At 37.9% G+C, this 12,500-nt stretch overlaps 2 protein-coding genes across 3 annotated transcripts in view; both read left to right on the top strand.

Moving 5' to 3' along the window:
* Nucleotides 1-11,226, top strand: part of LOC137968090 (uncharacterized) — a 17,233-nt gene extending 6,007 nt beyond the window's left edge. Inside the window, exons 5-15 of the mRNA XM_068814712.1 lie at nt 328-545; nt 1,767-1,871; nt 2,450-2,599; nt 2,811-3,030; nt 3,679-3,786; nt 5,217-5,300; nt 6,063-6,314; nt 7,435-7,591; nt 8,646-8,786; nt 9,109-9,292; nt 10,221-11,226. Coding sequence (XP_068670813.1) covers nt 328-545; nt 1,767-1,871; nt 2,450-2,599; nt 2,811-3,030; nt 3,679-3,786; nt 5,217-5,300; nt 6,063-6,314; nt 7,435-7,591; nt 8,646-8,786; nt 9,109-9,292; nt 10,221-11,094 — 2,493 coding nt within the window. The 3' untranslated portion in view covers nt 11,095-11,226. The remainder of the gene's footprint in view (nt 1-327; nt 546-1,766; nt 1,872-2,449; nt 2,600-2,810; nt 3,031-3,678; nt 3,787-5,216; nt 5,301-6,062; nt 6,315-7,434; nt 7,592-8,645; nt 8,787-9,108; nt 9,293-10,220) is intronic.
* LOC137968093 (uncharacterized) overlaps nt 1-12,500 on the top strand; it is a 139,563-nt gene that overhangs the window by 107,861 nt on the left and 19,202 nt on the right. The window lies entirely within an intron of this gene.

Genomic DNA, 12,500 nt, shown 5'->3' with positions numbered 1-12,500 from the left:
CTTACTAACCGAGCGCAAGGGCCGTACTGGGGAATATTGGCCCGAGGTCATGGTAGTGCGCTCAGTCCGTACAAAAACGACTGAGGGCCAATATTCCTCAGTACGGTCCCGAGCAAGTGAGGTTAGTAAGTTGTTTATTATATGGCTTTTTAATTACCTTTTGTTTTGTTTTTGCAAGCCCGTAATCGGCCTGTGGGCATTACAGGAGAATAATACCCTACAATTCAGTCACAATTAGCCAATCAGAGTGCGCGTTATATCGGCTACAAACACAAGCCATGTAATAATGTATGTTATTGAATCAGTGATTTGTAAATTTCTTTCAAGGTAAAGCTTTTGACAAAGTTTTCACTGCTGGCTGACTGTCAAAGAAGAGCCAAAAAACTTAATGATGCGTTGAGAACGGCCACCACGCAGGTCTTGATATCTGTGAAAACAGGCTCTGATGTTTCTATAGTTAGACAGCAAGTGAAACAATGGACTACATTAAAACATGAAGTACTGAAAAGCCTTCAAGATGAAGCGAAACAAGTTGAGAGATCGAGGTTTGCAATGAGAAAAAAAAAAGAATATTCATTTGTTTGTTTTAGTAAAATAAAAGTAATGTACAGTAACATTAACAATAATATTGGAACCTTGGTATGAGAGGAATTATTTCATTTCTGTATTACATTGTATCATGCTGTCATTTGGTAATTTTATTTTTAAAAGTTTCATGATATATAGCAGGGATCCACGCTCGTTTTTTTATCAAAGTTGTCAGCTTGGCTAGTGCATCTTGCGATATATGTGCCGAGACAAATTTTGGGTTGCCCGAGCAAAAATACAGAAGAAAATGGTTGATAAAATTACTTATACATGTAACTTGAGCATTCACATTTTATTTTACAATTTTGTCAGAAATGACAAATTTTAACACTGGAGTTTGGAGTTTGTTTTTTGCACTGTGGGAACCCAATTTACAGTCAGGTGGTCAATATCTGCCATGGCAAAACATACTTCAATGTAGCTTACAAAGTTACGTTTCAAAGACCCAAAGTTTCGACACTCATGGCTAGTGTCTTTCTTTAAATGCTACATGTACCAAAATTATGTGTCTTTCCTGTTGGAAAGCAGCAGGTTCTGCTCCACTTGTTTTCAGTGCCAAAGGTGTCGTTTCAATGCTGAGAAAAGCTGCATGTTTATCCCTTACTTTCTGAAAGTTTCCATTGAATGAAAAGCGATCAGAACAAAGTACATTGTGGCATTCATGAAAAGACATTTATTAAAACTTCACTCATCCAATGGACAACCTTTGGAGTTATTATACTCATCTGGTTGGGTTTTTAGTCATCTGTATAGTAGTAACAACTTAAGATTATCTAAAGCCAGGGACACTACAGTGGTTGGCAATTTTGCTCGCCAATCATGGTGAATTTAGTCCTTGAGAAAATTGTGGGGAACTTGACTGCTCCATGGGACAGGCGCTTGGCAAATTTTCTGAGACTATATCACTTTCTTTTGTTTCCAGACAATTTAAAATAGTGTTACTTGTAATTGAATTATTTAGAAATTTGCTGTGAGGAGGCGCACAAGTCAAAATGCAGTGTTGCCGCTGATTTCAAACAGGCCACATTTACAATGACTGCACCATGAAACTAAAATTAATTTGTAGAATTTTTTTTTTCTGATTGGAGAGTATAAAATGCTGTGTCTCACTAGGCTATTGTAGCTTTAAAAAGATTGCGCTCATGCATAGGGATTGTTTATGTATTTTTTTGGTTCAGAACCCTGTGCACTGCCTTAGCTGAGCAGGAAGACACGGAAGATATTGATGGTGGGCAGCTTTGTTTGGTTCTTCAAGAGGAACTTGCCTGCTACAAGGCAAAAAGGTGGGGTATTATTATACTAATCAAAAAAGTGTGTGCTTAGCACTCTGCAAGCTCACATGTAGCAGACTCCAGACAGGACTTCTCCAGCATAGTCAAGATCTTTGATCTGCAATAATTTTATACATTTTGTAGACTAGTGTTTTTTGTTTCAAAATCTTTCCTTACCAACCCTATTTTCCATATTCCTTTCCCTGATACAGTAATGGTTCTTGGAATGGAAGTACCTGGCCAGGTTTCAGAAATTCTCCAGACGTGAGGGTTGTATTCTTCTTTGGGCGTGCTCAAAACATACAAACCCCATGGAATTTCCACACTACCTCCTTCCATTCTTGGAATGTGGTCAACAGTTGATTAGTGTAAAAATATCTGTGAACTTTAATTAATTTCAGGGCTGTCTCTAGCTCTTAAAGAAGATAGGGAAAGAAGGAAAGTGGGAGTGGTCAGGGGGTATGGTGTTAAACTCATTTACAGTAAGATCTGGCTATGCCCTTTAGTGACAGCCCTTCAAGCTTTGAATGTTCTGTAAAGAGAGTCATAGGAAGCACTGAAATGCCAATCTGTTGTCAAATTTTTCCCAGCTATGATACTGCAGTGGAGCAGATTGCTGTCATTAAGCAGCTTTTGGAACTATACATTGTACAGGAGGATGAGTTTGCATATGGTTCCAGTATGATAGAACTGGCAATAGCTCTACACCGTCATGGAGATTCAGCACAAAACAATGACAAGTGAGTAGAGTGGCAATATTACTAACAGACCCTACAATTGCCTAAAACTTTAGCAGAATACCAATTCATTATTTAAAGCCAGTCTTGATAATAATTGTTCAAATTTTACATATCCAGTGATAAGCCTTTTCAACAGTAATCTAGCCAAGAGATTAAAAAAAAAAAGCTGGTAATGGGGCTGTCTCTATTTCTCGTTTATTTTAATTTGCAGGTCTGCACTTGAGTGTTGTCAAGAGGGTACTGCTCTTCTTGAGCAATTATCAGATAAAATGGCAGAAACCAATCATGATGAAGAGTGTTATTCATCAGTTGCACAGGACAGACTTGCAGCTGCTTATCTTTGGCAGGCAATACTAGAACACAAAGCAGCAATGGAGGAGAGACAAACAGAGGAAAAACTGGAACTTACTGAGAGTTTTGATGCGAATGAGGTGTGGCTGTTAATCACTTCTTGCAAATTCACACCCCCAACAGAGTTGCTGCTAGCTAACATTTTGTACAGGCAGAGCTGTCTACAAGCTTTGCAATCCATTGGCGAGTGCATAGTGGTCCAAGAACTCATTAATTTACAGCTTTACAGTTTTCCAGTCATCAGTCAAATTAAGGGTCATTTCAAATTCACAGTACTGTACACTGTAGCTGTAAGGAGCTTTTAATTAGAAATTTTCTGCAGTTTCAAGTGGTATTTCACCATCTCAAGTACTACACATGTAATTTCCCTCCCAATGCAGCCTGTATTTTTCAACACAATGATTCATTCACTCAAACTGGTGACTGGTGTGAGTGGGTGTGATATGGCTACAGGAATTTATCAGCAATGGGATGATGTCTTTTTAGAGAGTGGCTGGTCACATAAGCCTTGCATAATACAGGTGCTCACCTTCCATTTAAGCCAGGTTTAGTTTAATAGTGGTTTGAAACACGCATGGGTCCAACTACATGTATCTCTGGTTCCCTCCTGGCCCCGTCTTTTAGCATCCCTCTCTGTTTTGGAGTCATTGACATTGATGTAGTCAGCTGGATCCCTAATGCTAGCAATAAATTTTCATGGTGTATGTAACTGTAATTTGTTTAAACAGCTTGATGTTGTTGGCCTGGAAGAGGAGTTTGTGTCATCTCTTCATTCTGCATTAGAAACATGGGTCGGGTTGGTGGAAAGATCCATGAAGAAAGGCACTGATGGAAAGGTTTGTAACCTGACATTTACAGTGTGACGCACCTTACCGTGGTCACCCAGCAAACTTTCACATTTGACAATTACGTGTAAGTACATGTACATCAACTCAAACAACCCATTCAACGGTGTTCAACTGCAACAGTGGAAACTTTGCAAGGAGGGGTGACTGTCAATCAAATTCACTCACCCTGATTGGCGTATAAGTTATAAAAAATTTTGTTAGGTGGCCACGGTAAGGCGTGTCGCACTGTAATAATAATAATAATAATTTTCAAAAAGTTAAATTAAAAAATAATAATAATAATAATAACAGCAACAAAGACCTGGAAATAGAAATAGCCCGCATGTGGCGGATGAGGACAGTGGTAATTCCTGTTGTTGTAGGTGCCCTTGGAGTTATTAGGAAAGGCACTCAAAAACATCTCAGTGAAATCCTGGGCAGGCAATAACAACTTCTGGAAATCCAAAAAACAGCACTTTTGGGAACAGCACAAATTCTGAGAGGTTTTTTCAATTGAGTAGGTCGAACAAACGCTCCTCTAGTGCCTTGCTGGTAAGGTGGCTCAAACCAGTTTCAACACCTTGTTATCATCATGTAACAGCAATGTTATGGTACCATGTGAAACATCAATTATTTCTGAACAAGATGCAGTCATTTTTTTTATGTAATAAGTTACCATGGCAATGAAAGCATTGCAAAAACACCCTATATTTTGGCTTTATTTGCTCATATCTGAAAAACAAACCCAGTGACCCCCAATTTTTATTGCACAAAGTGATCAGCAAGCCAAGATGAAACTCTTTACAAAGTTTTAAAAAGTTCTGTGGAGTGGATTCAGAGCTACCTTAAATTTTCAATTAGTTCAGGTGGCTCTGAATCTGCTCCACAGAATTTTTTTTTAACTATGTAGAAAGTTTCATTCTGGCATGCTGATTACATTTCAGGATAAAAAATGGGGTCACCAAGTTTTTGGGATATGAGCAGCTAAAGCCAAAATATGGGGTGCTTTTGGCAGGGCTTTCACAAAAATGAGCAAACCTTTTTCAGCAATAAGTGAACATTGTAGTTTCAATCCTTCTAATAAGAACATTTCTTTCAAGTTTTAAAACTGGTTTGAGCCACCTTAAATAATACATTTTGTTGATTATGTGGAAACTGGCTTCCGCTTGAGCCAGTCCTTAACAAGGAATTTTTTTTTTACAATTTTGAGTTTAAAAAGTATTTCAGTCTATTTTTTTCATGTCTGGTGGTTTTTAACACTGATGAAATTTGACAGTTAGGCGACTCTTCAGTTTTCATACCAAAATGAAGGTACATGTGTAACTAGAGGAAACATTAGAAAAATAAGATTTGTCTTTTGTCTGTGAAATACAGACTTAGAAACATTCATTTAAAGTGGAAATTTCCCCACGTTTTATACCTGTCCATTCTTTTCATAGATTGAATTGCAACACTTTTCTAATCCAGAGGAGAGTTTCCATCATTTATTGACCACTGCTGGCATGTTAGGTCTTGTCAACCAGGTAATAATAGTACTGATGATGATGATGATGATGATGATTAGGAGGAGGACAGAATGTAAAAATGTGAGGACTTGAACAGGAAAATTCATACAAGTCATGTAGGCACTGGAACACTAGACATTCAGGTAGTGCCTGTGGTGATAAGGGGCTCTGGGAAGAACATGTACAACAAAGAAGGTTGGATGAGTCAGTGGGTAGAAAAACTGGTTATTTAGTAATTATATCAATACCACACTCCTGCAGAAGACTGCAATTAAAAAATTACTGGAAACAGGGACCCACCATTGATCATCCTCCTCCTTCTTTGCATGGTGCATACATGTATAAGGCCATAAGGGTCATTGGTTATTACTGTCTTACTGCGGGATGAACATGGCATGTAATGTTAGTCATTACTGAAAGAAAATTTGTTAATAATAATAATAATAATAATAATAATAATAATAATAATAATAATAACTCTTGACTTTCTGTGAACAGAGGTCTTTTCAAACCTGGATTTTTTTAGGTTTTTTTGGCAACTGCGTGTTTAAAATACCCATAATTTATTATAATGGTGACAATGATACCTGTAAATCAACATGGTTTCAAGGATTTTCTCTCAAATTTAGTTTCACCCACAACCGTATTGTTCTATACATGTATGTTATGGTTCATTTTTTCCTGGTTCAAAGTGTCATCACATGTCAGGGAAAAAGAATGGTATCAATATTTTTATTGCTGTTTTGATATCTTACATGAACATCCCTGTTTTACCTGCAGCCAGTAAAGAAAACATGTGCTCTTCACATGGCAAGCATCCTCTCTAAAGCAATTGGCAGCACCAGTATTTTGGAAACTGGAGTATGTGCCTTGAGTGAAGCTGTTCATACCATGTGTGAAGTGCTTAATATTCATCATGCAAGTTTTCTGCTCCGCAATGCCAGTGAAATGCTTGATAACTTTGAGTCAAGTGACATTACTAAAGTTCAGTTCTTGCTCGCTAAGAGCCACTTCCTGTTGTTGTCAGGCAAGGTGAGAATGTCTTTGAAATACATCCTTGTTATGCAGCACACAAAGGCCTGGTGATGTTTTAGTTGTCAGTGGTTTCAATAAATACATACAGCTGAAGAAAAGCAGACATCGGCTACTTCAATCAGAGAAGTTGGCTACTATTTCCCGGCTTAAATTGAAATTAATTACAGACAGATTCTTTCAAATATAAGACTGACATTAATTTTAATTAGTTGGTTACCCTTCTCAAATCATCTGCCAACTTTGTATTTTATTGAAACCCCTGGTTGTATAATGTATAAGTACTGTTTACAATGAATCAGATAATGTGGACAGGCTACTGATAGTACATGTAGATATGTGTTAAGGACAGTGCCTACTATTGTTATTGCGCATTTTATTCGATCTGTGCATCTTGAGATGCTCGGGTTTTCTATGGGATACAGGGGTATTTTAGACTGTTTAAAACCATATGGAGAAAGCAGAACTTTAGCAAATGAAAATTGTGGGTAACCATACATTTGTCAGAGATCATTAAGCTTCAGTTTGGAAAAGAATGCCATACATGTACATTGCTTTGTATTTTTAGTCTTTTGGCAAATATTGTTGATTAATATTATCTTTGAAAAATGGGTGGTTACCCCTAACTTCCTTTTTGGATTTCAATAACTCTTATTCAGGTCTGCTTTTCCTGCACATTCATAAACCACACAAGAATATGCTTGAATTTGAATTAAGTAGCCTAGCACCGTCCTTAAGCTTTTGTAAAATGATGGGTCATTCACTCATTGGACTTGCCATGCTTCATTGAACTGGTTATCCATTGTTTTATGCAAAGAACCTTGTGCAAAAAAGTACAGTAAGATACTGGTAATGAAATTTTGCAGGCAGTTATAGGCATAAAAATTGTCTGTAGTGACTTGGATAACTTAAATGCGACTACCGGTAAGTGATCCAACAATTTGTGACTGTGTGCACTGCACATAAAAGCTTCCTCAAGGAGAAAATCATTAATTTATCTCTTCCTTCGCAGGCTGAGAAAAACACTACACTATGCTCATTCTAGATCTATAAATAAAATTAATGTCTGTTACTGTGTTTTGCTTTGTTCTCTCAACTGCGTATGTATATTTCATACTAGTTTTCCGAGGGTGAGAACTGCCTGAAAGAAGTGCTTCAGAGTGGTGCCCTGACACACAAGTCTTACAAGAGTCACTTGATAAAGGCTAGATTGAAATCTCTTTGTGCAAAATACTCTGTTCTCCCTGGCAAACATCACATGTTGACTGTTACATCTGGTATGTAGTACTTAAATTAGCCCTAGTACTTATACAGATAGCCAATTGGAACTGGGAAAAAATTGTGAGATGGCAATAAATGATATTACTATATCTAGATAGAAACCCCAAGTGCCTCTAATAATCAGGCAACAAAAATATAATGACAGTGGTCATGAAGCTATCGTTAAAAAACATTGCAACATCTATAGTAGAGTTTACAACAATATCATAGTTTTGAGTCTTTCTCCAGCCTTTCCTCTTACACTCCCCTTTTCCTGTTCAATGCTTTTTGAATTTAAAACTTTTTGTTGAGACTACAACCATCCCTAAATGTTTTCGGGGAAAAGTGTCTTGGGAGTACACACTGTACGTAAGTAACATGATTCTTTCATGTTCATTAGTGTTAACTTTGGCTTTCAAGATGCCACTCTTAGGTCTTCCTCTATTCCTCTTCCTTCAAGTAGGTACTTAAGGTTTGCAGTAGGCTCCTTCCTTCCTTCCTTCCTTCCTTCCCTCCTTCCTTCCTTCAGGTGGTTAACATTTCAGATGAAGGGTCAGTTCATGGCACTTTTTCTTGGGCGTTGCTAACTGGGTTTTCATGGTGCAATAGGTGCCGTTATACACACCTTGGTAAATTATCCTGAGGTGCCTCACACTTTGGTTTTAGTATACCGTGTTAACCAGCGGCCACACGTTACAAGGATAACCAAGGTAAATAGAAATCTCACACAGTTCATTGGTGGGAAACTTAATCACAACTTGATCAGCATCGTGATTGGCTCTTGTTCCTCAGGCCTCAAAACACCCAGCTTCCAACTTACCACATGCTTTGTCTGATCTTTTTGACGTATCCATGGAAGTTTACCACAGGAAATTTGTCTTGGGAAATGTCAGGTCACACGCAATAAATACAGTTTTCCGTGGTAAAAGGGTTATTTACCGTGGTGAAAGTGCCCCATGTAACCGCACCTAATAATAATGATTGCACCATGAAAGCCCAGTTAGCAATACCCAAGGCAGTTGGTAATTCTTGATGTAGTGTGACCCTTGATAATTTTTTCCTTTCTTGAAGATCCTGGTCTTGGTTCTGTGACTCCTTTGGAGAGTGCTTTGGATGGTTTTTATAAACTGAGTCGCGTGGTGGAGGAGGTGTTTGGGGAAGACACTTTCAGTGTTAACAAAAAGAAGGAAAATCAAAAACAAAATGGCCAAGGTACAGTGGAGGATTTGAATTTTATCAAAAGGATGTATATATCAAAGTCTTTCCAAAGCCTTGTTTCCTCTTTTATGATTTGAAATGATTTTGTGTGTTTGCCTTTCACCACTAATTTTTTTTTTTTTTGGAAAAAAAAAGGTTCCAGTTCTTTTGTGCTAATTGTAGTTGAATATTTAATTCATTAAGGATGTCATGGAAAGTACTGGGAAATGTCCCCTGCAATGGACACATGACAATGGCAATATAATGTAATTGACAATGACAAACAATGCCGATGTTACAGGATTTTTATCAGTTTTTTAATTGCTTTATTTTGCAGGAGAAGGGTCTTTGATTCCCTCAAGCCATACCCAGAGTCTTTTCCATTTGTCACTCCTAGATGACCTCTTGTCCTCACTCTTACATGTTGGCCAGCTATATTTTCATCAGGGTGCAGTGAGGGAAGCATTCAGGCAGTTTATTGATGGGCTCTCTCTGGCCTGGCACTTTTGCCTATCGCACAGGTATAATGAAATCTCAACAAAGAAACTGTATTATGAAGTCCTCTGTATAATCAGTTATATTCTCGAGTCATGATTATTAACATTATTGTATGGAAAAGAATGTAGATTCTACAAAGTTTCAGTTTAATAAAGTAAAATCAATTCCCCTGTCCTTTTGGCACTTCATGAATTGTGGTTTTTGGCAAACTATTTTGAGGTTCCTAATGTTTATCCTCAGTATCCTTTAAGTTCTCTGTGGAGATCTTAAAAGGTCCTCAAGATGTTTTCATCAGGGGTCATCCTACAGTTGCAGTATGCTGAGGCATGCACAATTTTGATTACTTGTTCCCTCTGTTTGTGGACACCATGGGACTAAAGCAACTGCACTAAACAATAGATTTGAACGATGAAAAAACAATCAAACAGTGTTTATGTGCAGCATGCATGGTACATGTAGGTCATCTCGTTTTGATTTCCTGCAGAAGAGCAACACAAATGGGTCAAATTCAAGGGTACTACAAGTTAAGAATATAAAAACATGATGGTACATTTTCGATTCTCTATCTTTGACACAATGCTATTTCCAACAACTGATCTTCCTGTATTACATATTTAAGGCATGGTATGCACACTGAATGCCTGAATTGGAATAATGTTGTAAAACAGGTTGTCTTTGGAATTCATGAAGTACAATATGACTACGATTTTTATGTTAAGTTCTCTACTGATAATTATCATTGTGCAGACTGTAAATCAAAACATATCACAGGAACATCAATCCCTAATGAAGAGCAGCAGTTTGTATCACAAGTGACCACACCTTGAGACAAACGTAAAATAGCTGATTATCACAAAGAACGACTTTTATTCAAAGGTGTTCAGTTGCAATTTTGACGTTTCCAGTGGCATTCATGGCATCACTGTTTAAAATCCCTATAATTATTTTAAGGATTTCAGATTTTCTTGTCAACATTGCACAGTTGGAACTAAAGCAAGGAAAAAAAGAGAAATGTCAAAAGCGGCTTGAACAGCTTAAAGGAATCCTGCAACCTGTTTTGAGAGCATCCATTGATGCCAAACTTGCTGAAGAATACATTGAAGAACCAGAGTTTATTGGGCATCCAGAGTCATGCAAATGTGTCAACTGTAGTGATACAGCCCTTCACACGATCATTATCAAGTACTGCACCTGTCTCTCTGGGTATTTAGTATCACTCTCAAGACCTGAACAATCAATGCATGCGTTAGACATAGCTGAGACAGTTTGCTTAAGTGCTCAAACTAATTTGACAAGATGTCTTGATAAACTTGATGTCAGTCTGCATCTGTGTGGTAAGGGAGGTGCTCAATCAAGTGAGAACCGATTGAAAGGAATGCAAAAGAAAGGGAAAGCAAAGTCAGTAAAGGGAAAGAAGCAAAAAGACCCTGAGCTTATGAAAAACCATTTAGTTGGTGTGATGTTCAGTCAACATCAACTGATGCTGCAGTGCTTGAAAGCAGAGCAGTTCCTGTTGAATGGAAAGGTTGAAGAAGCCACTAGTGAACTTTCAAAAGCCATAGAAACCCTAGCCAGTGCTGAGGGTGTTTTTGGATATATCCCAGTGTGCTTGCTCCATCTGAAAGCATACTTTCTTTACCTCTCTGGTGTAACAGTCTTGCTGCTTAACAAAGGAAATGTCAGGGACATTTTTGCTGATTTTCACTGGTTTGCTAAACATCCAGTTAAAGTTAAAAACACTTCAAGTGAAGACACTGAATTGAAGGAAGATTGTCCAGTAGCTGCACCAGTTGAAGATGAGATTGAAAAACCCAGGAGTGGTTAAAGTCGAAGAGGTAAAAGCTCAAAACCTTTAGATGAAGCATATCATGAGAATAACACCAGACCAACATCTTCAAGAACCAAGAGCAGAGGAAGAAGAAAGAAAGTGCAGGAAACTGACATGGAATGTGATGATTCAGATGAAGTAATTCAGCAGAAACCAAAGGGGTGTAGGAGTGTGTCTGGGCATGTCAAGTCATCCAGGAAAATGAGTGTTGACAAAATAGGTAATTTTGAGAAGTTTCCATTTCCTTATTTTTAAGTCAACAAATTGTAGTGTTGCATTATCTGAAAGGTAGGGTCCTTGGGAACAGGAAGCCTGAATAATTATTATTATTATTTGATCTCACTTCTGTGTTTACTGTAAGTACAATACAATGTATAATGTATGTACTATGCTTTATAGATTTATTTGAAGAGTACAGCTAAGACATGAGCCTGTGCGTTTGAAGGACTCTCCATGTGATCATGAAAAGTGTACATGTATCCTGGTAGCAACGGAAAGAATAAGATAGCATGTGAAAGCATGAATTACTCATTACATTTCGAAATGCTTTGTTGGTTTCACACAAAGCAGGCTCTCAAGGTGTAGGAAAACAAGTCCTTAGTGAGAAACTTGACTCACTACAAAAATGCTTAAGAAATAAATTTTAAATGCAATCAGCTACTCAAAATGGTGTTGAAAATTTAAAATCTTGAAGAAATATAGTAACCTGCAAACAGCTTTTGGTGTCCGAAGTGGCATCTGAATTTCTAATTTTCAAGTGCTTTCCAATACCCGTTAGGACTTGCGTGTTCCCTTGTAATCTATCAATGACTTCTTGCAATTATTGTTATCTAGCTCCAGCGTGGCTTGATCAAGTCATCGAGCACTGGAAGGAGGCATTTGATCTCTGCACAGCTTGTCCTCCAGCTTCTCAATTCTCAGACATTTGCAAAGGCCTTGCATTCTGTCTCGGCAGAGCAGCAGCGGGATGTGCTATGTACTATTTGAACTTGTCCATGTCAGTCACTCTCAGACATCAGGCTTTGACAAGCACAGGAAAGAGAATCAAGTAAGAGTGTCCATAATGAGCCAATCCTTTCCTCTTTCCTTGTTTGCCAACGCAACCATCACCCACCAGCATTAGAGAAAGGTATCAATCAGTTATGATTTATGAAGGGATACTTAAAAAAAACTTGAGTACCTCTCATAGGAGTTGCACCATGCCATTGAGTTACAGGTGACCTGTGGTAGCTAGGCCTTTAAATTAGATTGAGTTGACCTTTGTCCTGTTATACTGCTTGGACTGAAATTATTGTCAAAAGGTGGCAATCTACTTGCAGATGTACTAAAGCACATGCTTCACTTGATTTCATATCCACAGTTCATATATGATCCATTTCACAAATCATTTCATCATTGATTCA

Source organism: Montipora foliosa, chromosome 8 (assembly GCF_036669935.1).
Source record: "Montipora foliosa isolate CH-2021 chromosome 8, ASM3666993v2, whole genome shotgun sequence".
Taxonomy (NCBI): Eukaryota; Metazoa; Cnidaria; class Anthozoa; order Scleractinia; family Acroporidae; genus Montipora; species Montipora foliosa.
This window is presented reverse-complemented; position numbering and strand designations above follow the sequence as displayed.